General features: G+C 34.0%; 3 protein-coding genes across 3 annotated transcripts in view; 1 reads left to right on the top strand and 2 right to left on the bottom strand.

Annotated features, from left to right (window-relative positions):
* Positions 1-71: 71 nt before the first annotated feature.
* Positions 72-2,496, bottom strand: LOC126866457 (CDC42 small effector protein homolog). Its single transcript, XM_050620054.1, has 4 exons — positions 2,174-2,496; positions 1,922-2,035; positions 1,261-1,543; positions 72-1,184 (listed from the first exon to the last, which is right to left on the bottom strand). Exons 3-4 carry the CDS (start codon positions 1,513-1,515, stop codon positions 1,176-1,178), a joined length of 264 nt encoding a protein of 87 aa, XP_050476011.1. The 5' UTR covers positions 1,516-1,543; positions 1,922-2,035; positions 2,174-2,496; the 3' UTR covers positions 72-1,175.
* A 2,277-nt stretch (positions 2,497-4,773) lies between these two features.
* LOC126866446 (calcium uniporter protein, mitochondrial) overlaps positions 4,774-25,513 on the bottom strand; it is a 76,974-nt gene continuing 56,234 nt past the window's right edge. The window contains exons 3-7 of the mRNA XM_050620035.1: positions 12,758-12,934; positions 12,560-12,678; positions 12,101-12,247; positions 9,372-9,575; positions 4,774-8,862 (exon numbers count right to left, since the gene is read on the bottom strand). Coding sequence (XP_050475992.1) covers positions 8,506-8,862; positions 9,372-9,575; positions 12,101-12,247; positions 12,560-12,678; positions 12,758-12,934 — 1,004 coding nt within the window. The 3' untranslated portion in view covers positions 4,774-8,505. The remainder of the gene's footprint in view (positions 8,863-9,371; positions 9,576-12,100; positions 12,248-12,559; positions 12,679-12,757; positions 12,935-25,513) is intronic.
* LOC126866287 (uncharacterized) overlaps positions 18,966-25,513 on the top strand; it is a 31,125-nt gene continuing 24,577 nt past the window's right edge. Inside the window, exon 1 of the mRNA XM_050619674.1 lies at positions 18,966-19,045. Within this exon, the coding sequence (XP_050475631.1) occupies positions 18,966-19,045 (80 nt within the window). The remainder of the gene's footprint in view (positions 19,046-25,513) is intronic.

Here is a 25,513-nt window from a genome sequence, read left to right as displayed (position 1 = left end):
TCCAATGTTTATACATTATGAATTAAACATTCTTTTTACCTAAATTTCGAAGACATAAATAATTCGTGATGCACAGAGGATAAAGATGTATTCAAGAAATTACATATACGTTTAAATTAAGAATATTTTTCTGAGTTATCTAGCAAATTTATAGATCTACATTGGTCATTGGGAGAATTTCTTTAAAACCCCCTGTTTCCTTTTCTTTCACATTGGTTCATGGTTATATCCTCGAGAGATCACAATTTGTAATTTTAAAATATAACAAACAATGATTAGCATAATTCATGAGATTTAATAGAATGGTTATAGACTAGGCAAATACATATAAATCATTTTCTCAATTTTTGACACATCTACGTTCCGAAAATTACCTAATATAGGTTTATACACCCTATTCAAGGATGAATACAGAAGTAGGAAAAATGGGCCGTGCTTTGTGAACATGAACGTTCACCATATATACGCTAAAAATATCTATCGATTAGTCAGCACAGGTGAGCTATGCAGAATACATTCTTTTCTTTTTACAAAAACACTACCTAGTAACACGGAGTACTTATATTCGCACTTGCAATTATAAGAACAGTATCTAATACTTATTAATGAGAAATCTACTACTATAAAAGTTCTTCTCATATCCAAAAAACAAGTAAATATGATTAACATGTAATATAACAGTTATTATGTTATTACATTACCATTTACATTAACAAACATCGATTATCTTTTAATGGAAGTATAATTGTAAGTAAAAAATGCACCTGGAAGAAGTTGTGTACAATATGGCAGTTTCTGTTTCTATTAGGTATCCAGTCTTTACTATGTATAAAATTGGAGATTCAAATAGAATGAAAGTCAAATACTTATTTACAATTAAAATGTTAATTTCAATTGCGAAATTATCTCTGTATGAATGAGAGTAACTTTTAGTGTAATATACTTAAGATACATCAAAAAATAAAAATGATTTACATTGTGTGTTTACAAAGCTTTTGTTTGTGTTAATCTTAAACATATTCAAAGTATTTTTTTGAGCATGTTCTGAAAATACAATGTAACGGCATGTATGTCCACCCTCATACAAAGATTATAAATGTTAAAAATTAGTCATTTTTTTTAGTCATGTCAGAAGATTATTTGCAGAACAATCTGAAATTGCTTTATAATTGTTTTCAACATGCCTGAAATGAAAATAATTGATATTTTGTTAAAAACTTATACTTTCTTATAGTATTTTAATGCATATTCCTGATGTACCTTGACACTGTATGCATTGTCATAGCCTCCTTTCATTTGCATTTGTGCCTGAATATTTGACAATTGTGCATTGTTCATATCGAGATCTCCACTACTAATATGTCCAGTATGCCTAAAGTTTGTAGGTACTCCTATCATGCTACGATCTATCCTTAACCTCTGATGTGACCTCTGTCTTCCATTCCGTGTCCTTGGTCCTTGTTGCATCAAACAACAGGTAAAGCACTGTACCCAAAGTTCTCCACTGCCAGCCATTGTTTGCTTCAATTACGTGCTTTGAAATCTAAGACATATTTTGAAAAATACAAATAAATATGTGTATTATAAATATATATGTGTATACATATAAAAATATACATTATGAATATGTAGTTAGCATATAAAAATTTTCTTATTGCATATATACAAACAATTATATATATATATATATATATTTGAATAAGTCTGGAAACAAATAATTAACATTAAAATTATAAATTAAAATTTAGATCAAATAATTATCAAACAATACAATGTAAAATTTAATTTCTGCTTTTTTCTAAAAATGGTTATTATTTGAAACAATTTTTATGAATCAAATTGATAAATTGTCTTTATCGTTATGCGTATGAGTCAGACAAAAACGAAGGAGTATAGATTAATAAGAAGTTCGTGCACTTACAAAGTCGTCAAGTAATCGTACTGTCGTTCGGTCTAACCTTCGTGATGGCTCGAGACTCAAAGGCAGAGAGAAGCAAAACAAACATTCCCTTTTGATCGATGAGTTTACATGTGTCTGCAAAGGACATTGAGGCTATTTGTACATTTATACGACATAAACATGAACTAAGACCTATGGAACAATGTTAAGGATTTGCGTGAGGAATAAACACTTGACTCCGTGGGAGAACAAAGAGTAACGAATAAGACGTACCGGTTTATAAGATGTAGACTTTTGTATTAATTTCCACAAGGCACGTAGATCTGCGTCCTTCTTTCCACTTCTAATCAATTCATGGAACTATCCTAAGAGGATTGTTTTTCACTACATGTTTTATTAACATATTTCGAAGAGGACCTAACAGCAATTACTTTATCGGTCCTTTTTCTGAAATAATCCAAATGATGTTCAAAACAATTTCGGGTTGGTAAAATATAAAATACGAATTTCAATGTGATCAACGGTGGTATAGTGAATTATACTATACCACAGAGGAAATAAGAGTGGTTACGCTTATGATTCTGGTTGTTCTCGGATTAGTGCTGCACCATGCGGCCAAGTGTTGAGTTCAATTAAAGTTAGCACGCGCAAGAACCTTTATAATTAGAGATCTGCCCTGTTTGGTTGCAATTTAGCATATATAAGAACCTATCTATTTAAGCTTAAAGTTAGGGATCTGCCTTGTTTGGTTACACACTAGCATAGACAAGAACCTATTGAATTCCACGCTGCAAGAACCTATTTAATTGTACAGTTTTACTGAAAAGTTCATATCTACTTTTCTATCTGAGATAGACAAGTATGAAAATAACAAAATCATTATTACTCATAGCAATATTATATATGTAAATACTTTACATAACAAATAGCCTAAAAATACCAAACTTTAATATTGCATAATTTTTTAACCAGTTCAATGGATTCCTGAACTTCAAATCCTAATTCGAAGACTAAATAATTATATGAAGAAAAAAGGGTGTACTTTTAACCCTACTTTATATGTATCATCGTTCAAAGATATAGTAAACAATTAATTTCTCTTTCTTAGGAAACTTAGAATTAGTTTCATTATTGCGCGATTTTGTCATTCTCATACTTGTCTATCTCGGATAGAAAAATTGATATGAACTTTTCCGTAGAACCGTACAATTAAATAGGCTCTTGTAGCGTGGTACTCAATAGGTTCTTGTCTATGCTAATGTGCAACAAGTTAGGACAAATCCCTAACTTTATAGGTTCTTGTGCATGGTAACTTTAGTTGAATTCAGCACATCGTCGCATGGTGCAGCACTAGTTCGGGGATACCAGCTCCATAAGCGTGAGCACTCTCAATTTCTCTCTGATATGGCGTCACATTAGCGAGGTGCTGCCATCTGTTGGATTCCGACTGAAATCAAGAAGAAGTAATAGGAATATAGAACGTACAAGTAGGAATCAGCAACGAAGATCGCGACAAGGAGAGAAATATTATGCCACAAGGACAGATATATTTCTCCGTTTGATCTATGCGCTTTTCGCATCGTATAATAAAGATTGAATACCAAAATACTTTCGCATATAGTTTTGAAAAAGGATTTTCGCTTAAATGATTAATTATTAATTGTTATTGTACGACGTTTCATTATTGCATAGTACCGATGCCATAAACTTTTACATAATTTACATTATACCTAATTAATTTATGAACTTTCTTGCATGGAATATAAGGTACATGGGATCTAAGGAAATTTCTATAATTACATAGAATATTAATTAACTTTCGCAAAGTTTAACATTAATAAAAATATCATTAATATTAATAAAAACTTGTAGATATATATCGCACTCGTTGCTCGACATTTTATGCAATAATTTCTAATAAATAATTAGTTAAACAAAAATTCTTCTTCAATAGTATGTGCGAGAATCGTCAAGGATCTAATCTTTGTTATAAGATTCCAAAAGTGTACGAATTTCTCCCAGAGAAAAAGTAAATAATTAATGTTGCATTGATTAGACGGAGAAATATGTCTATCCTTCTCACCCTCAAATATTGCCCTCCTTGTCGCACTTTCAGCAACCTCCTTACGCATTCTACGTTCTTATTACAATTTTTTAATTTCAATCGAAGTTCAATAAATGGCAACAGTCATTCTTAGCTACGGAAAAGGACGGCACAATTGCGCGAGAAGGATAGATAGATAGATAGATATCTCGCGTTTCAAACCAAAGGATATTAATTAATACGTAACTCGATATTTGGCATACATCCCTATACTCTTGGAATTGTTTTACAAAGATCAGAGATTCCGGACAACTTGCAGGCAAAATTTCCGTTCATTCTTATTACGGAACAGTTAATTGGAACGATAACTCCGGACATTATCTATTCTTATAAGATCTTTCGTTCATATTCAACGTTAATACTCGGAACCCTCAACTCAAATGGAGAAGAATTTATATTATTAATTCGATTTATAATAACTTGTCGGAAGATACACAAAGATATTTAAAGATTTTTCGAAGATTTAAACAGTATCTTAAGGATTTTCTCTTTAATTCTGTTTATAACCTAACTTTTACTATCCTTCGTAATGTCTTATAACAATGTATACATTTTCTAAACTTAACCTCACACATATGCCATCGTTCGGAAATAATTTATCAAAGTACGTTTCACGGGAATCTATTATTTTCTTCCTAATGCACGTAAGACGATACGAAGCGTTGCAGCTTCTAGTTACAATTTGTCTATCATTAGGTAATCGACGCAGAGATACGAGATATTTTATATGAGAGATGCGATGATAAAGAAAGTACACGAACAATACAGATTCTCTTAGGTATTTTACTTTATTCTCAGTTATCCTTGTTTTATGTATAACTAGGTACATGGACGTAAATCACAGCACAACTCAATGTTGTATAAATACTTATTTATGCATTCATGGAGTAGTTATACCGATATATAATATTATAATTACGCGACGCGAAGCAATCAAAGTTCTAACGAAACATGACGTGAAATTATCCGAAAATGAAACTCAGAGAATCGAACATTTAGTGTTGTTGATTTAAAACGGCGATAGCTTATATCCTATACAATTATAGTATACAGCATCGTAATTAGCATTATTTAATTGATAATGACAATTCGTGATAAAAGGAACGCTTTTGTAAGATGTAGATGTGATCAATAGAGTGTTTGTTCGTTAATTTTCATCTTACAAAGAAGAGAAAAGGAGAAAGTCGTCGAGGATGTGCACGAGTATTCCGATGACGAAGTCAGTAACAATTTTCGGTGTACAATAACCTCGTATTTAAACGACGAGTACTATCTTGAAGATCGAGAAGAAGTACAGATCTATGCTTTTTCATTCGTTCGATCGCTTTTATCTATTTTATTCCGTGTGTTCGATCGATCGTTATTTGTTATTAGACTGTGGATTTTTGTGCAAATTTATATCCTTACGAATATAATAATACAAAAAGAAAAATGCCTGGAACTTAGTTAGGAAGTTGTTTCGTCTACCAAATATCATAGAGACTATTATAATGTGGATATTTCACATATTTTCGTAAGTTATTTGTATTCAACGCATCTTTTTGCTTTCAAACTTCTCGTAAACGCATGAAGATCCGCAGTTCGTTTATCACTGATTAAGGAGTTAGGCGTTTCCTTTGTAAGCTCCGGAGAAGCGGCGCAGCAAGAACGTTCACAAAATAACCATATACGCGTACATTTATGTATACCGTATCTTTTATATATGTACAAAAACTTGTATACGAAATCTTTTTTTAAAGATCATAAAAAATATGTCAGAAGGAACAGCATTTTCTTTTTGTTTTACGACGACAAGTAATTCGTTTTTGGGAAGCGACATTAGAATCACAATTATCACGTATCCGTTTGGTGCACTTCTCGATAATATTGAATTACATTGAATCAATATACAAGATGTACTCATAACGTTTTACAGTAAAACACCCTGTATATTGCCTGCTGATTATCTTTCAATCTCGAATCGCAATTTATAAAAAGTCGTTAAATTACCGCTTGCGAGTACTAGCAACAATGATTTTAGAACATTGGCACTAGATAATTTTGCTAAAATATACTTATAGAAAGGAGAATAGCATTTAAATGAAATGTAGAAAAAAGTAAATCATGGACTTTTTCAATTCCTGTGCTCGGGAAGAAGTGCTCTGATATCGTGTTTAATCACGTGTACGATAAACTATTTAACTTGCTAGCGGTATAATAACTATCAGTATACTTTTAAACACGCTTTCCCTACAGTTTGCCACTGGCTAGTGGTAGTCGTTGAGATATATGGAGAAGTGTACAGTAAACATCTACATATATTATACGCACTATCGTATAACGAATACAGAACATGAAAATATACAGTGGCTCATGAAAGTATCTGTACACTTACAGAAACCTTATGTGTTAGACGAAAGATTTTGAAATGTCATTAAAACTGTAATGAGACATGGCCATCATGATCGTATTAGTAAAGCTTGAAAAAAATCTGAATGTGATGATAAGAATTGCGAGATATTCGATGGAAGCAATTCTTATCAACGAAGATCACAGAAATATTTAATTTAACGAAATCAATACATTTCGATAGTCGATGGAACTATCCTTAACGTTTATTACATGTTTAACATGACTACTCATGCTATATATTAATTTTTCGTTAAATTCATATATGTCTGAAATAAGTATCTTCTATACACATTTTCAGATTAATTTCAAGTTTGATTATTATAATAGCGACAGCCTTGTCTTTTCACAATACATTTTAATACGCATAAAGTTTTCTATGGTAAATGTTCAAGTAGATTCGTGAGCCATTGTAGTCACATTCCTAGCGCTGAATTTTGAAACATATAATTTTCGATTATTTAATATCTGTCATTCATTCGTAACAAGAAATATTTTTGTCGCAAATACTGTTACATAAAGAAATGAAAAGTATTTAATAACGCATACGATGATTTTGAATGCAAGATACTAATACAGTTGTCATTGAATACAATAATGAGTTATTTTGAGCGGACGGATAAGGGATTTTTTTTTAGGAAAGCGAGAGAAAGTTTCTTAGAGTGTTTTTAGAAATAGTAATCTATGTTAATCCTACGTGAGATACTTTCGTGAACAATATTTTAAAGCGTAACAGTAGTAATAGTAGATTTAATCGTACAATTTGTTTAGCTTAATATAAGACATGTTGATGATGTGTTTGTACCGGTGCACAAAGATCCTCAACTTTTGATTGTGTTATCACTACTTTAGTAGGAATAAAAGGTTTAGTGAAGTAAGTATTGAATGTTAAAATCTTATCATGAATGGGGATTAAGCAAGTTTGTTGGATACGCAATCTTACAAGCAATGCACAGATTGAAATATTTTTCGATAAAAGTCTTTGCGTAAGAGTGAGGTTTTCGCAAAATTTTCAATAAAACGGTAGTTAATATACACAACAATGTTAAACTAAAAACGATATAAAATAGAACAATTAAAATTGATCAGTTCCATGAATAATATATTATCGAATAAGTACATCGCTTCTTTTTCGAAGCAATGAATGAGAAAGGTCACGAAGTTTGAAACAAAGTCTAAGTACGCTGTACCACGTCCAGTACAATAAAATTTCACGCGTTGATCAAGTTAAAAAAAGAAAAGAAATGTATATTTATATTAATAACACTGTAAATATATATTATTATCGTCTTGTAGAAAAAATAACGTCACGCGACGATGAAAAGTCAATTTTTAAATTAAATATTTGAGCTTTGATCGTCGAGTTTCCTTAAAGTATACTTGTGCGAATAATTGTATAAGTGAATTACAACTAAGAATATCAACTTATCACAAAGGTAACAGTACGATATATAAATATATATATATACAGGATAATTTGTTAAAAATAGAACGTTTAAAATACATTTATCGTTAAATTATCGTTCCAATATACATCCAAAAATGAATTCGAAATTAAAAATTCAACATTAAATTATATTTAAATTAAACATTTACCATGAAGTTTTATACAGCTGAGCAAAGAACATGAAACAAATTTATCTTTCCACAGCAGTCATCTTAGTCTCAAATATTTTTAATTGAATGTTCATTCTGACGAGGTATCCTAGGTATCAACATTGCACAAAGGAATCTAATTCCAATAATATCTCTTTCTAGCTTTTTAAACCCACCCATTCTTTTTCAACATGTTTCGTTAGTCAATGATAATCATATGTAGAAAATCTGTGTGATATATACATTTCGTTTTTCGACGTCTTCCAAATGCACATCGTTGATTGAGCATCAGTCAAATATACCACATACATACTCGTTGATTAGGAGCGTTGTCGTACGACGTGGAAGACTCCGTCGAGGATTCGAACGTCTGCAGACTTTTTCACCGAACAAGAAACGTAACTGCTTCTTTTCTCGTTACGTTTACTTGCTTTTTTTACGTTACAAGTGTCATTCGATGATCGCCCTGAGTGCAAATTTTATTTTTCTAAAGAGAGAGATTTTACAGCTTCCTGAATCAATCATCCCTCGTTTTTTTGTCCGTCCACGGAATCGATTCCTTTGACGTGTCTTTTCGTAGAAAGATTCCCCTGTTGAGAAAACTTCTTTCCGGACTAGGACTAGGACTAGGACTAGGACTAGGCGAGGAACTCGGTGATCTTGAACTACTTGAGCTTGATCTTTCCCTGATCTGTTGCTCGAGACGGTTCTTGTGCTCGTATAAAGGTCCACGAATGATCTTCAGGATGGTTTCCAACTCGTAGGCTCGGTCCTTTAGAGCATTGTATTGATTCAGATCGAAGCCAAGCTTCTTTGCTTCTTTGTGAAGAGTGATGAGCTGTCGCCTGTTCATCACGTCTGGCAGTATGTATTCCTGTCAATAGCAAGGAGTATAAATTACATAATTTGAAGTTTAACTCTCAGATAATATCGTTGCATTATAGATAACTTTTATAACTGTAATGAATATGACTTAATAATTTATGTTAGATTATTGGAGTATAACTTAATTTTACTCCGTATTTTCCATTCTCCGTGATAGAGATATTAGTAATAAAATTAAATGAAATTAAAAATTCCAAGAATTAAGTATGATTTGTCACATTAAATCGTTATAATCTTCGGGGGCCCAATGTAAAATACCAAATAAAGTAAAATCTATTCGAGTTTTGTAATAAACGTAGCGAGTAGCTATTTTAATACTTATGGTCGGTAGTGTGCATTAAGTCATAAATTATTTTTACGCTTTCTTTAAGTTTTTACTGTAATCAAGGTGCTGTAATCAAACATCTCTTTCATCCCTGTCAGGTAATAAGTTTATTTAATCAGTCGTTGATTTAACGAGATTAATGAGAACTGGCAAATTGAATAGCCACTAGTAACCTGTCTCGTTACGACGAAGTAGATGAACAAGACCATCGTGGTGCCGTAGTTAACGAAATATGTAACCGGTTCCATGATGTCCCAGGAGTATTCCCACCAAGTTAGCCTGGCTAGGCCGCTGAACTGAATCGACATTAGGACGAGACATACCCAAATGAAGATGTTCGTTCTTTTGGCCGCGGTGGTATCTAATTCCTGCAGCTTCTGCAATAAATAAAAAATTACGCATGGTTTTTATATAAATCGATATGAATATTGTCCTTCGAGACTTGCATTTAGAATGATAATAGCTGTAACTGTAACTGCTGCGGATTTCCGCTGTGATAAAGTATCTGAATCTAAGGTTGTAATAAAATTAGTGGCATAAGGAAGCGAGACCAACATTTCTTCATATTTTGCGTAAAAGTGAATCGCGGTAGAAGAGAAACTATCTTAATCTTCAAATAGTATAAAACACCGATGTTTCAAAAATCGAACAAGCTTCGATTGAGTCGCGTTTTCCTATTGTTACAAGATTACTTAAATTTTGAAAAACACGCGAAACAATTATTGTTAACGTACTTAATATTTCGTATTAATTTCATGACGTACAAGCTTTCGTAAGTATTAAAATCAGTTTCGAAGCAAAAAGTCGAAGCGAGAGCAAGGATGGAACATACAAATTTGAGGATTGCGGCAAGATTCGACCAATAAATTACACACTTTTGTTTTTCCGAAAACCAGCAAGCTTATCTAAGTCTACGATCAAGCATAAATATCCACGTAAGAACTTTATCTTTGATGTTAAATCATCAGATTAATTGTCTGGTACTTCTCCACTTCCAGATTTAACACTGCTGTGATGCGAATAACGAATTACTGATTTCTATCTGCGTTTTCATCCATTATTCGTTTCATCTATTATTCGAAAGGGTAGATATATATTATACGAAATATATATTATACATATACATTATACATCGGAGCAGAAGCTTACTCTGCAAACAAAAAGAAATGAAAAAAGGAGAATGAAAATTATTCGTTTACGAGGAAATTGTGCTCGTAAATCTGTGAAGTACAGGCACGTGAATCTTTTACTAGTTACTTAAAAAGTAAGAAACACAGGGAGCTTCCAATATTTCAACATATCTTGAAAAATGAAAAAAAAGTTAGATAGGAAGTTTTAACTAAGGAAAGGAAGTATTTCAAAGAAGGCCTTAAATAAATAAAAAAGGCATTGTTCACTTGCCTTGACATTGTTCACGTCTAATTTTTCTTTGTAAAATAATCGCCTTTACAATTTAACCATCTGAATTAATCCTATACTTAATTCTACTTAATTTTATCGGCAGCAAAGTCTCAAAAAAAAAAAAAAAAAAAATGTTGTTCTACATTCTCCAGCTGTACCATTTTGTATTCTACACTTGTCTGGTATTATTTTTATTTAAGTTAATATATCGCTTCAAACTCAACTTTTCTATAAATGAGGTCCAAAACTAAAAAATTCCATTCATTTTTTCACGTAGAACAGTCACCTACCTTCTTTCTGTATAATTAAACGAGCCTTAGAACGATCTAGCGGCGGATTATGAGAACGTTGATGTAATTTTCGTAGTATGCAGCCGGAGAACAACAACCCTGGCAAGAAAACAAAGGAAGAGAGAAAGAAAAAATCGAGATATAATTACGCCATCGTGCAAGTGCATACACGAAGATAATTAAAACCGAAACTCGCGGAGGATGAATTAATTTATCGCGGCAAGCAGAAAACGAACAATGAAAGAAGACGCGTTTAGTCGAATAATTTTGCACGCGTGCCGCGTTTTGAAACGTGTTGGTACGCTAATAACGCCTTCCAAGTTCCTGAAACTTCCGTTTAATTTAGATAACATCGTTCCCTGCGCCGTTTCCAGAGACACAGGTTCATTGTCGTGCTGAACTGCGATCGATTAATTCGATTTGCTGTTCACGATGAATAGATTTAATCAGCAGGGGCATACACATGCCATTATAAGTTTGCTTTCGAGTGGTAAAATGTCTGTTTATTCGTGTTAAATATTTGACTATGTAAAAAGTATTAAAATCACACAGTTATTCTGGGTTAATTATATGCAGTTTAACGTCTAAATCCTAACTTTTTTCGATCAGTCTGTCATATCCCATGGCCAAGTACTTGCCACATCTCGTTTAGATGAAGAAAGTCCATTTAGATAAAATTTATGGGCTTCTTCATACAAGTGAAAGTATATTGATTAACAGGATATTCAATATCAACAAATATTACGACCACAAAAAACGTAGGAAAAATAAATAAAAGCTTGTAAAAATATTTTATTTTGAATTTTATAATGAAGTGAGCACTGCAGTGTAATAGGAAATAAAATAACGACCCTAAATTTTTGTATCAATATATACTCCCTCTTACAAATTAATGATTTACCAATTTTGAATACAATAATTATAGATATACATTTTAGGGAAGATTTTAGCGAAGATTATGACAGGATTTTAAGAAAAACGTTACAAATTCAATATAATTAGCGAGAGTTATTATATTAGCAAGATTCATCTCACATATAAAGCGCTCACATCTCGCTTATAAAGCGAATCTTTCTAGCTGGATTATCGTTCACGGTAACTTATTGTTGGTAATTACTAACAAGTGACAAATTCTGGGTGGTTTGCCAACAATGAAGTTTGGAATTGAGAACTCAAAGTTGAGCGACATTTTCATTTCTTGAACAACTTACTAGTTCGAGAGGTTCCAGTTCCAATTTAACGGCTTCCAATTCTATCAACACCTGCTTCTCCATGTTAGCATAGTGTTCTCGGACGTAAAACGACTCGTAGAGCTGACCGATTAGCGTTTGGACGTCCGCTAACTTCTCCATATTCTCCTGGATAACGTTCGAATACGTTCAATTAATTTTTATATACATTTTTTCATTTCGTATTTGATCTAACAAATTAACGATATCAATACGGATTATCTGTGGTTCAGAATGAACAAAGGGTTAGAAGAAATAGATTTCCGCTCGTGAAATATGCTCAAGTTCTAAATTTGAAAAATGAAAAATTATGCGATAGGTATGTCTCGAATTACCGAGTAGAACTTTTACACTTTTCTGAGTTTTTTAGCTCACGAATTTTTAAATTTTTTAAAGAGTCGTAAATCGTCTAGCATCGTCGACTTTTAAAGACAGACTTACCATGGTGTGCTTTTGATACAACGGCGGTTTTACCAAGTACTCCGAGTCGTTTATTATCAGTCGGAAGTCGTTCTCCATTAACGTCTCGATCGTATTGTTGGAGCTTATCCTGACGCCGTCTGGGAACATCGTAAAGAATTTTTCCGTAGAGTAAAGGTTCGTTGTCTTGCATCTTTAAGAAATTCTTCAAGGACTTACCGATGGTTGTCACGATTGCACGATCGATACCACGATCTTCCTTCTTTAGCATGCGGAGAAAGTTTCCTACCGTGTGAGTGATTGGTTTCAGGGTGAACACACATTGCTCCTTCCTCGATGGTAGTGGGACAGTGATTTTCGGCAAACCTCGAATATATGTTACGGTCACGCCTGCAACTAAAACAATTTCAATTTTTGTTACTTTGAGTGCATGCGATTTCCATGAATTTACCGTCGAAAAGATTTGACATCTTTCGAGAGAATGGAATTTTCAAATTCACTGAGAGATGACGAGAGATTATAGAGAAGAAATAAGTATACTTATAGTATAAAATAATAGCATAGATAATTTATTAGACTGACATTTGATAGGTTGCTTTCGGAAACTGTTCATAATTTAATGCAATTTTTATAACCAAACAACCCATCTATCAACATATTCATATTAAATTAAATTAAACTATAACACAGCATAGTATATTTTCTACGTTGACAATTGGATTGATATAGAGATATACTACTATACGTAAGCAAAATTACACAGTGATATCTAAAGCGTGACTCGTATAAGAAAGAATTGACAATATTGTAACAGTAGGTCAGTAAGTACATGTGCACATTCTTTCATATAAATTCACAATTCGACTAATAAACATAATATTACATTATGCATTCTCAACTTGAGCATATTATATTTTATAAATTCTCAAAGCTTCACAGATACAATCGATAAAAGTCGAATCAGAAATTTTTCTCCATATCGTAAATTTTCCTGTCGAACTACTTCTCGTTATCGAAACTACCAAGTCAAAGAGAGGAGAGAGAGAGGAGAGAGAGAGAGAGAGAGACTAATTGAATGCAGTTTCTCTTTTTAACACCGTCTACCAAGCGTTTCTTACAGCATTCTAGCTTCAAGTGTAAACTCCTTTCTTTCGAAAAGAAGACGAATCTAGGAGAGCCACGATTGAAATGGGATTTAACTCCGTGAGCTTTTTGTATCGTGTACGTCAGTTGAAACAGCAATTGTCGCGACAGAAATAACTATTCTCTAGAGCTTCTTCGACTTTCTTTTCGCGTAGCTTCTTCGTATTCTTGTACTGTCAGACTTACTTCGTAAAATATTAATGACGATAGAATCGTTTGCTTTAGGTCTCTTCGCTCAATGGATCGAGAAAATGGGAGCAGGAACTTCGAATTTTAAGGATATGATAGATATTCGGTGAGAGTTTCAATTTTTCTTGTCTCGCAGCTACAAATTTCGAAAATAAAATTGTTATCGATGAGAAATATTGCAATATGGTTGTCTTTTCGATAATATATTATTCGAATAAAATCGAGTAATTTCTCTTCATGATATAACTGATGGTTCAATATTGAAGATAAATAGTATTCTGTATGTATGTCTCGATTAATAGAACCATAAATAAACAGGCATTTGGACAAACAAACTATCTATATTTTATCGTAGCGATAAAATGAATTATTCTAAGTGTGTTTTTATCAGAAAATTTATCGAATAAATCAAATCGGCGCTAGTTATTTTTAATTTGTTAAACAGGGAAAACGATTTGACTCGTCTCACTCAGATTTGTAACTTGTGTTAGATATAATAATCTTATTATTTGAATTCCTCGTGTTTTAGCGTATCAATATGAAAATCAATTCTATAATGTTTATATTAAGTAAAATCACCATCGACATAGCTGAAATTGATCTCTCTTCATTAACTTTGACTTTCAAGAGTATAGATATGTTTGACCAATGAATGGCCCAGTTGAAAGATTAAATAAGACTTGAAAAAGAATAGAGGGAGAAAAAGAAAATAAAAGAAGGCAAATTATAATAAGGGAAGATTAAATAGAAAACTGAAAGGAACCCTAACTATACATGCTTAAAACAAAGGAAGTCCTATTTCAACCTAATTAAGCCGAATACGATACTCTACAAGTAACAAAAGCACCTGCTAGCCAAGTGTAAATTGTTTGCCTTCCAACCAGACCAAGGGATTTGCCTTAATACTGAATTTTCTGTGTTAATAGATTCCATTCAAACTGTGTATTCTCAGCTGTGTAATCCCATTTAACATCGTCGTTATCTCGGTGATATTTTTCACAGGAGAAAGAAAAGGATCGTTCAGCGAACGAAACTCGCTGTTTCCGTGAATTCATTCGCGTGATGGTCGTATGATCGAGAGCTGGATCGCGTTAACCTGGTTAGCAACCGTTGATATGAGGAAAGGTATTAGAGTGTGGAGATCGGAATGGGACGACGAGTACGTGGATCTTTCTGTTGTAAGCAGAACGGAACCGAGCGCCGCGATCCGGCTATGCGATCTTTGAAAAATGCATCCACGAAGCTGGAACACTTCGGCTCGACGGCTGGCAGTAAGAGAACTTATTATTGGTCAAGAGTACGCTTGTGGATATCGGAAAATGTAGGATTTTATTCTTATTGGTCTGGAATTCCAAATTCAGGGAACGATACCTATTCCTAAACTTATTTGAATTATTACCCCAAAATTATGTATGTTTAATTAAATTTTATACCATTTTTCGTGACAGTCGTAACTGGATTTAGAAGAATATTATGAGACGAGAAATTTGATTTTTACAAATAGGTAAGCAATGTTCGTGATTGGCAAATTTCATCGAATTGTTTTACTATGTGGAAAGTTGGGAGGGAATGCCCGGGCTTGTGTAAACGGTAGCTTTTGAAAAGCGTATGATAGCATGAAACGAACGCCGGAAGGAATTATGCTCGCTAGAATCGAGCAACAACCGGTTTCTCTGGTGATGTTTGTGTAATAACGAGGCTCGCTCGATTTCAACAAATTAAATTTTTGTGAATTATTTTATCGACGCGTTAAATCATTCCTTGAAAAGTAGTTGGCAAATGGTTGTACTTATAAAATCAATACACCAATACAATATTTTCATTACTTTCTGTGCAATACTGACTAATCTTTTATCTCTTTCAACTTATCTGCATTCTATGAGATTGTTCACAGGTGAAGAGATTTACAGTTCTTTGACAGTTCTTTTCCTGGGGTTTTATCCAGAATTTATTAACCCTTTCCGAGTATCCGAGTTGTCCTATCATTGATTGATTCCTTCTTCAAATACTCTGTTCTGCTTTTCTCTCTTAGTTCTCCATGTTTTCCTCTTACCATTGTGTCATATTGTCATATTGCTGCTCTGTTCTGTCAAACAGTATTAGGGCTACTGTTATGTTACCCCGAGCTCCATTAGGTTTACGCTCTTCTCCTCATAGTATCGTTTTCTCTCTTTTTCCCATTTCCAGTCCATTTTTTTCCAGTCCTCGAACATTAGTTTCTGTAAACTACTGTTTATATACCTTGTCCTCGATTTTTCTTCATACTTTACTGCTCTGCTGCCCGCTTCTATTCTTAATTCGTCCACTTTTGTTTCTTCCATCGCTATATACGAGGGTGTGCTAAAATCTTATTGTTAGGACCCACTTTATGTATCTTGTTCGTAATTTGTCCTACTTTTCTTAGTCCCTTTATCCCCATATTCCCACTGTGTACGGCATGACGCTTTTTACCAAACTACCAAAAATTATTGATCTCCTTTCCAGGTTATATTTGAACCTTCTCTCATCCATTTCCTACGTTTGTTTTATGGTTATCATGGTCTTTCTAGCCGTCTCACCCAAACGCTTCTCCGATCCCCCGTCGTTTTTGAAGAGTGTAATCCTAAATACTTCATCGTTTATTTCTTCTGCCATTTCATCGTTCCAATTCCATGTTCTTCCTTTTTTTGTTGGTTTTTCCCTTTCTTGGATATTTAATACCTTCAACTCCTCCGCGCTTTATATTAATTCTTTTGCTTCTAGGTAACTCTTCATTTTCCCTATTATATTATAACTCCTGCGTATTCCTCATCGATCATATCTTTTTCTCCCTATTAATACTCCTTCTCATTTACATCACACTGTTGTGAGCATGGCCCTAAAAGAGGCGTAGTTCAATTTTCTATTTATTTGAATCACATCTATTGAATCACTTCCAAAGTTACACGCAGAATTCCAGAACTCTGTAAAAATATACTATACATTAATAATTATGGCATATTAATTGTAAATATTCCGTACTAGTATTTCATTCTGAATTTAATACTCGTTTTTAATATACGTACTTGTACGAGAATCACAGAACACGAAACCTGAGTAGTGTATCAATTTCCGGTTCCGAGAGGGAAACTATGTAATTCTTCCGCGACTACGATTCGATAACATCATTAAAAAGTGTTCGATCGGAAGTAGTTCGAGTAAAATTCGGTATGTTCGTGATTAATTCTTCTCGACGATGAGCAAAGGCGCAACGTCCGACAATTAGTCCGCCCCCACGAGAGTGGCCAACTCTAGCTTCTTCGACGATTCGTAGCTCGTCGCTGGAAGTGGCAAAGATGCTACCACCACCTTTTGGTGTCGTCCTCCCTTCTTCCTGACTCTATGAAAAGTTCGTGGTGGCGAAGTTTCCCGTGCTGACCAGTCTATCTCTGGATTCTGTTCAACTAATAAGTGAATCGTGCGCGCAGATATTATCCTACGTGCTTCCTTGGTGCGCAGAAAAAAAGAGAAAAAAAATAAAAAGAAAAAAGGGAAAAAGGAAGAAAAGAAAACAGAGAGGGTTCGTTTTCCTTGTCGCGTGCTTTTCATTGTGCTTCAGTGAACGTCTTCGCGTGGCGTGGCCTCTTCAAGGATGCACGACGATTGATCGTCGGGGATTTTCCCAAGGGTAGGCGAATAATGTATTATCCTGGTGTATGCACTTCGATGTTTGTGCGACAAGTGCATGGCAAATTTGGTTTTTGGTTAAATCCCTCTGGATTTCCTCGTACTCTTGCTGAAGTGAGATTTACGATAAGCCAGTGTGTGTAGCGTTCCAAAACGTGCATTTTCTAGTGGAATATTATTCTGCCTCGGTTGTGCTTTTATGTCGGTTGATTTGCCGATATTGTAGGTGAAATGTACACGTAAAACGATCGTGTTGAATGCGTAACGTTATTCAAAAACTAATCGATCAATTCAAAAACGTAAATTAATGTCTAAATGTAATGACTAAATCATCCATCAATTAATACTGTTTCCAATGAATCCTTATACGAATTTCCGGATAAATGCTTCTGGCGTTGAACTATCCATCCATCTAAATTTTAGAATTTAAAAAGAAAAAAAGAATGTACACGATGTCTATACCCTGGTGGAATTGAAAATCATGGGAAAATACTGTGTCATATGAGAAGCTGTAATGAGCAAGTTACCCATTAAATATTATTCCATATAAAAGTATGAAAGAAATAAGAAACAATTACCAAAATATATGATACTAATAACACTTCAACCTTTCTAAATATGGAATATATTATTTTTAGAATTTCATTCGTGGGTCAAAACTGAAAGTTTGACCCTTTCTAGACAAAATTAACGTAGGAACAATTCTCGGTTCTACCGATCATATCGTAAGTCCGATATTTTATACATGATTGATCAATTTCACTAGCGGGAAAGCGTAATCCCCTGAACGCCATCTGTACGCAGACACGGTTACTAGTTATTATAGAGGTAACCATTCTATATATTACACATGTCAAGCATAACTGCAAACCAAGAACTCCATTTATTATTTGTAACATTTTTTTTAATGACAAGAAATATTTTTAATTTTTTTGCATCCGCTTCGTTTACAGTCAATTTCTTTTTTCCATTCGCAAAGAAACACGGCACGCATGATATATCCTTCGCATAATAGCATTTTACCGGAAGAAAATTCCTCATGTAAATTAACCGTGAAATACAGGAATTAAAAAGAAAGAAACTAGGAATAGTAAAATGCATAATAAGTAGGAAAACATGAAACGCGGTCCCGTTATCGGGGTTGTAAATAAAATTCGTATAATTTCCGATCGAGGCGTGAAAATGAATTGAACAGCCGCACTATTTCGCTTGTTATTCATTTATGCAGGGAACTTATAATTAGTGTGTTTCACTGTCTAAGTGGACGTTATCTTAAAACTTATTGCGAATAATTGATCGATCAATAACGATCTATTATTATGTCTATATTCTACGAACGTATTTTGTATGGATGTAGTTTATTACGTTAATATGTATAACGATATTGGCGTGGAAATGATGATTCGTTAATGATGAATTTATCACAGGCCTCGTCGTTCAAGGGTCGACCATGGGTGGAGTGCAAAGCGGAACCCATACCCTTGGAGAGGCATTATGGGTACAGGAGAGGCAACGTCAAAAATGCCATCGGTGAGTGATTTGTCTTCACAAGAAAATTTTCCAGAAAGCCATACAGTAGGAACTCAACATTAAATAACGGTGGAAATGCCTCATTAAAATATTTAGAAAATATATAGCGTAGAAAAGGCGCCAATAATTCATAATTCATTTAACTATGACGATCATTTGCTAAAGTGAGCGAGGCTATTTAAATCTTCCTTCTTAATTAAATAACATGTAGCAAGACGACAATAAGGGGATGACAAGGAGAAAAGAGAAAAGATACGATACAGAAAGAGGGAGGGAAATTAAGTACAATGGAAATTAGCTTCGCTCTAAGTTAATTGCTTTATACGGTATTAGAGGGGCAACTATGCTGGCCCAGATTTTTAATGAACTCGAAAAATCGCCTGGAACTTCTCTACGGTGCATAAATATCAGAGCAGAAACTATACAGTATATAGTGATGGCTGACGATGATATTAATCTATTCCCTGGTTATCTTTCATTATTCGTCGGGATCGTTGTATCGTTCGTTGCTTAAGCACGAGGAATGCCACAACGAATTATACGGAGGTATACTCCGCAGTTTCCGAGTTGGAACCCTTTTAGGAAACTCTTCGCTGACGAGAAAAACCGTACACCGTTTTAGTTCGAAACCGTTCGAATGAGATACTATCTTATGATTAGTGGACGATTAATTGTTAATTAGTGGAATTTCGACACGGTCAGACTGCGCTTATTAGCGCGGTCGTGGTCTAATTACGACATTCTCTTTGAGACCTTGTGCGCGTTCGCGTCTCGGTTTTTAAACGTTCCCGCTTTCATCGTGTTTTACTCTCATAAATATTAGGATATATTAGGACCCTCTTGCACAACAACTTATCGACCAATAACATCGATCGATTGAAACGAAACAAATCGTAAATTATAAACTTCTTCGTTACAAGTTTTTATTTAAGTTAAAAAGGATAACCGGATGGCTTATAATTTGTAAAATTTACTTGTAAAATTTCATTTTTTATATTACTTATTATTAGCAAACTTATTACTGTTATGTAAAAAAGAATTTGTTAACACTAGTAACTTGTAGCTCGTAAAATTTCATTAATAATATTAATTAAATTGTGCAAGAGTAGAAATTTGGTAAATAAAGTAAAATTTGTTAAAACTATGCCTGTTTCGAGATACGAAAAAAGATTTCTTGTTTCAGGAAAAGTTTCAGCAAAGGATCATTCGGCACTACGATCTGAGTTCATGTATATCCTTTTCTTTGATAACATGGTGTACAAAATAGAAAATACAGAATGTAATTTTGGAGAGAGAAAAGATTGGATTCTTTAGAAAGTAACGTGGTAGAATTTCATAATGATCGATACTTTATTTGATTACTTGTATGCAACTATTTTCCAGAGCATGCGCATTCACTACGAAATTGCGCGTCGTTACCGCGCTCGTCGCCGCGCGAAATTTGAAAATCGTCCAGAGAGAGAAGTTTTAGTAGAAAAGATGATATAATTTCACATATAAAGTTTGATTATCTTCTCATTTGCAATTATCACAATTTTAATTTCGTATATCTAACAATTTTCTTTTCGTTCCATCCACACCTACATTATCCGAATTAGTTCGCACTAATGAAACGTAGATTATCTTGCAAGATAATTTACAGCGTATGAAATGAATTTTGCCGTGATTAGTCGAGATTAAATGATTCTTAAATTCATTATTATTTATAAACTAGTTCATACGATTCTCGAGAAATTATATCTTCATTTTATGTTAAGTATACGTGACTAACGAAATTTGCATGGAAATTTTCAATATTGTTCCTTTGAGTGGATTTATCTTATTTAATAAATTGCACGCTTGTCATAGTTCCGCTAATTAAGCGGTTCTAGAAACTCGAGAAATTCTATCTTCTTGTTCTGCGATTCTACTAACGAGTCTACCAACTGTTTGCTGGAATTTCGCCTTTATTTCCAATTTAGTATTGTACGTTTCATTGAATTAAGGTCTTATGTAAATAGGAAATGCAGTAAATTCGTCAATATATACGTATAATCGATTCGAGGCGAATCTGCGTTGGAGAGCAGCTATTTTGTAGAAATTTCGAACCGTGGCATTGATTAATAAAGGCGGGTCTAATGAAAAGCAAATCGTCGTTCCGGACAGTAATTTCCAGTATAATTACTACAGGAACTTCCTTCGGTTTCATATACACATTTTGTATCAGGAAAACGTTTTCAACAGGCAGACGAAAGCGTTCTCGTTAAAGCAATTGAAAACGAGTAACATCGAAACGCTCTTTCTGAGCATTGAGAAATCATATTAATCAACTTTTTTTGAACCCTATAACGAAAGCAAAGTTAATTCATCGTTCAGAAATATTTCTGGTTTTATAAAAGGTAATTGGTTCAGTTACATTTGTTACGAGTGAAATAAATTACCTTATTCCTCGTTATATCGTTAGGAGGAGAAATAAAAATGAGAAAAATATTCAGCAAATTCAAGGAGTTCCTTCTTATAACTATATAACAAATAATGGAAAATGATTAAAATATTACATATTAAATATTATACACTTAATTGTTTAAACTTTTCTAAAATAAAAATAGATGCTTGTTGAGCTCATCATATACGTAAAACAACTTTAATCTATGTTAATGTCAGAATCATCCAAGTTTTCTTTCTCTCATTCAAAAGAAGAAATTCTAGTATAAATAATCGTCGGGAAATACTCTATAATTTGCTATAATTTTGAAGTTAGACATAAAAAAAACGCTTGTCTTCCATTGAAAGCAAAAAGCTCGCCAATAATTAGCATCTCATTAGCGATCAAATTTTCCAGCGAAACAAATAATCTTCGCACTCAATGTGACGCAATTAGTCTTTCAATCGTCAATACCTATCACATTCTCTTATAAATTCAATTATCATCTGCCTGAAACAATCTGCAAACACAAAGAGGTTTTGAATCACGTTTCACGTGATATAGGTATGCACGTCGATTTTTTCCATTTTCCGTCCTCGACTATCGCGAAACGATAACGACAGAAAAATCGGGAATCGAGCGAAATTCAACAAACGTGTGTCGAATGGTTAATTAGTCGGGTCGGTTCGCGACGCGATGTTCGATGCAATCGAAAGAGCGATCGACAGAACGAGGGAAAAGAGGCCGGCACAGCGGAACATACCGGACATCCGCTTTGACGCGCGTCTCTGTCCGTTTCACCTGATGTGCACGCACTTGCGTGCAGGACAAAGGGCCTGCGACAAGCGTACATCGAAATTCGCTCGGGTACCTCGCCTGGAAACATTCATTTCTGTTCTGAAAACGCGATCGAAACCGACGCTGAACGACGTTGTCCCGTGGACGTGAACGATGCCGGTGCACCATGTTCGCGGTGAAGATCGTTTACTGTCAAGTGACGATGGAATTTGTGGAGAACGCTGGAAACGCCAGGTACTATCTATATTTGAGTAATTTAGTGAAAAAAAATGGCGTGAATGTTCTTTGTTTTCAAAAAATACCGTATTTTTGTAGGGGACTTTGTTAAAATCTCTCAAGAAGGTATAGCAATGTATTCTAACGTGTGAAATGTTTGAAATGTGAGATTTCCTATCAAGGTTCAGATATATTCACAAGCTTAGTTACCATTCTACGGATTAGAGATTTTATCGCGTGTATCGTCACACTAAGCCATTTACACGTTTGATTCCTTTTACGAAGGTTAATTCTGTCGCTTGAGAAGATGAAGATTTACGCTTGTGTTTTCCTATTATTAGAAATTGGGACGTAGAATGTTAGTTCGAACAATTTCATTTGTATGTATCAAATATTTATTCTTGTTAATTTGCATTAAATATGACGATTACGTAGTTGAAGGTAACGGTTGACGTTAGTATGTAATTGATAAATCGCATTTCTTTATATGATCGTAAAAAGAAAACTTAGATCCATGCGACATTTAGTTTTCGTGCGTCATACGTTTGAAATGTGGTAAAGATTATAACAGCGAACGTTCTTCTGCTAGAATAACCAACTTTTGTACCAGATTTATCGTGAACGTAGACGTATGAACGTCTTCTGCAAAATGAATTCATTTTCTCTTGGTCCTTTACGTGTATTGGGTTACAAAATAGTTTTTTAATCTAATTACTTCAAAATATTATATTATTATAATTATATTGTAAATAGACAGCGATATTACTAATTTTGTTTCGGTTGGCGATGTGCATGAGAGTTGGAAGATAGTTTTGTTAGAAATCGCGTTAACGAGCGTGAATCGTGAAAACGATTAGTTGGAAGTAAGATCGTGGTATGTCGATCGAGAGATATCATCAGGTGAAAATGGGAAATGTGTGTGAGTTCAGGGAAAAACATTGACGGAAGCAAGGATTTTTATATTGGTGGAACAATTATTTTCAGCAGGAAAGAAAACACATTTTTCTAACTGAAAGATGAAACTCAATTTGATTATATATTTTACGAGATATTTTGAGAAGTTTCTTTCGTTTGATAGGCAACAGTCCACATTATATTACTATTTTGATGGTGCGACATTATTATTCATAAAGAGAACAGAATTTATTTTACAATCGAATGCTTTTGTAATTAGAAACTCTATTACAAACGACTTTGCAAATTACAATCATTAAGTTTAAATTTTCCATAAATTTTTCTTAATCTATATTCACTCTTGTAGATTTTCTCCGTTTAAACATTTCGTCGAGGTAGAGAGAACAAAGAAAATTTTTCTCCGATAAAAAATTCCATGATATCCATTGAAAAGCAACGAGAAAGTATACGACCGTTTTAACCAAAAGCTTGGCTTGTCTTCGAACCGTCATCGGCTCGTATGAAATGCTTTTGTGAGAACAGGAACATGGCCCTCATTGTGCAACATCCGCTGTCGCTGTCGCTATGGTGGCTCTGCTTCCTGACCTTTCCGAAGTTAGGAGGAATCACGCGACGACGAGCAACTAATGCTACTTTCCATTTTATTTAACAAAAACTGCGACACTCTCCACTTGATATCTCTTTACGTACAATGACATTACTTCTTTTCTATGTTTGTATTTGCAAAGATCACGATCTTAGATACGATTCACCATTACGTGCTATAAGCGACTGGTCATAATGATTAATCCTTTAAAAATCAATAAATATATGCAGAATTCACATATAAAGTATAAAAAATTATCTCTTCGTGTGTCTTTTCAAAGAATAAAATTTAGTTGTTAGGATGCAAAGATATGAGAATATTAAAAATTTGTGTAGAAGAGAACTCTTCTTTCCATTTGATGTACTTGGTTAATATATAAGTTTCCTTACTTATTGAAGGATCAGTACGAATTTTCTGGGTAACCTGCTAGTCACGAAACCCTAAGATTTTAGCCAAAATCGATCTCGTGACAGTCGATAGACTTCGACGTCCATCAAATTGATTAACGATCAATTTGTGGTCAACCTCGCTGAAGATTTCCTCTTACATAATAATAGAATCGTTACATGCACGTATGTATTCTTCTTTCTTGTTCTTTTTTTTTTAAGTTTAGCGAGCACGAAAAGTTACGTAAAGGAGGCAGCGAGCCTCGAAGCGTGGAAATATTAAAATTGATGTCCACATTAGGTAAGAGCAGTTCCTCCATCGGATACGATCCCTTGATTGCGTCGAACAGGCTATTCTCGTTTCTTTCCACGCATTGTAGTTTTACGCGTCTTTTCTCCCTAACTTTTACCCCTTCACCATCGTTAAAGCTCGATATGCATACGCAGTAGAAGAAACAGTTTTATCGTTCCCCTTTCACGTGACTGCTCAGATGAACCGATGCTTTAACCGTGTCTGCTCGTTCCCCAATATATTTGCATAATCTCCTATCTTGCTTGCACCGCTATTTCTCAATGTACGTAAGACGCAAGATTTAACTGCTACGGAAAATCTCTAAAAAGAGAGGATCTGCGGAAGATCTGTAGAGAATTTCTAATGGATAATTTTTAATTTGACTTTAATGATGCAAGATATAAACAGCTTCATTAGTAGGAGATTATATTAAGAGAGAAAAAGAAATGATATAGGCGATAAGTAGAAGAGCTCGGAACATCTAATGGAGAATTGTATAGAAAAATTAGAATATAGGTAGAGAATGTTTCAAATAGACAGGATGTTACAATTGGATGTTATGAAAATATTATTCTGTATACAAATATGACTCGGAAACTAAGAATAAAGTTTCTTCGTTCCAGAGATCGTCTCTTGTTTTCGAGAAACTGCTGTTTGAAAATTTTAATATAGGAAAGACGTTAAAAGGAATAATGTATGATAACACAGTAGGATAACAAGGAGTTCGATTCCTTGGTCGAAATAAAGATAACAAAATTACATGTATGTAGCATAAATAATTTTACGTAACCGAGCGTGACATATCAGAATCACGGAAAGTTCGTGTCTCGCGATAAACGATCGCAGCCTCGAGGAAATTTTCCAGATCGCG

The sequence above is a fragment of the Bombus huntii genome, chromosome 6 (genome assembly GCF_024542735.1).
Source record: "Bombus huntii isolate Logan2020A chromosome 6, iyBomHunt1.1, whole genome shotgun sequence".
Classification (NCBI taxonomy): Eukaryota; Metazoa; Arthropoda; class Insecta; order Hymenoptera; family Apidae; genus Bombus; species Bombus huntii.
The sequence above is the reverse complement of the archived record's forward strand: the minus strand, read 5'-3'. Positions and strand labels throughout refer to the sequence as shown.

Excerpts from the sequence above, each read along its gene's own strand:
- LOC126866457 (XM_050620054.1), bottom strand. The coding sequence starts at position 1,515 with ATGGCTGGCAGTGGAGAACTTTGGGTACAGTGCTTTACCTGTTGTTTG.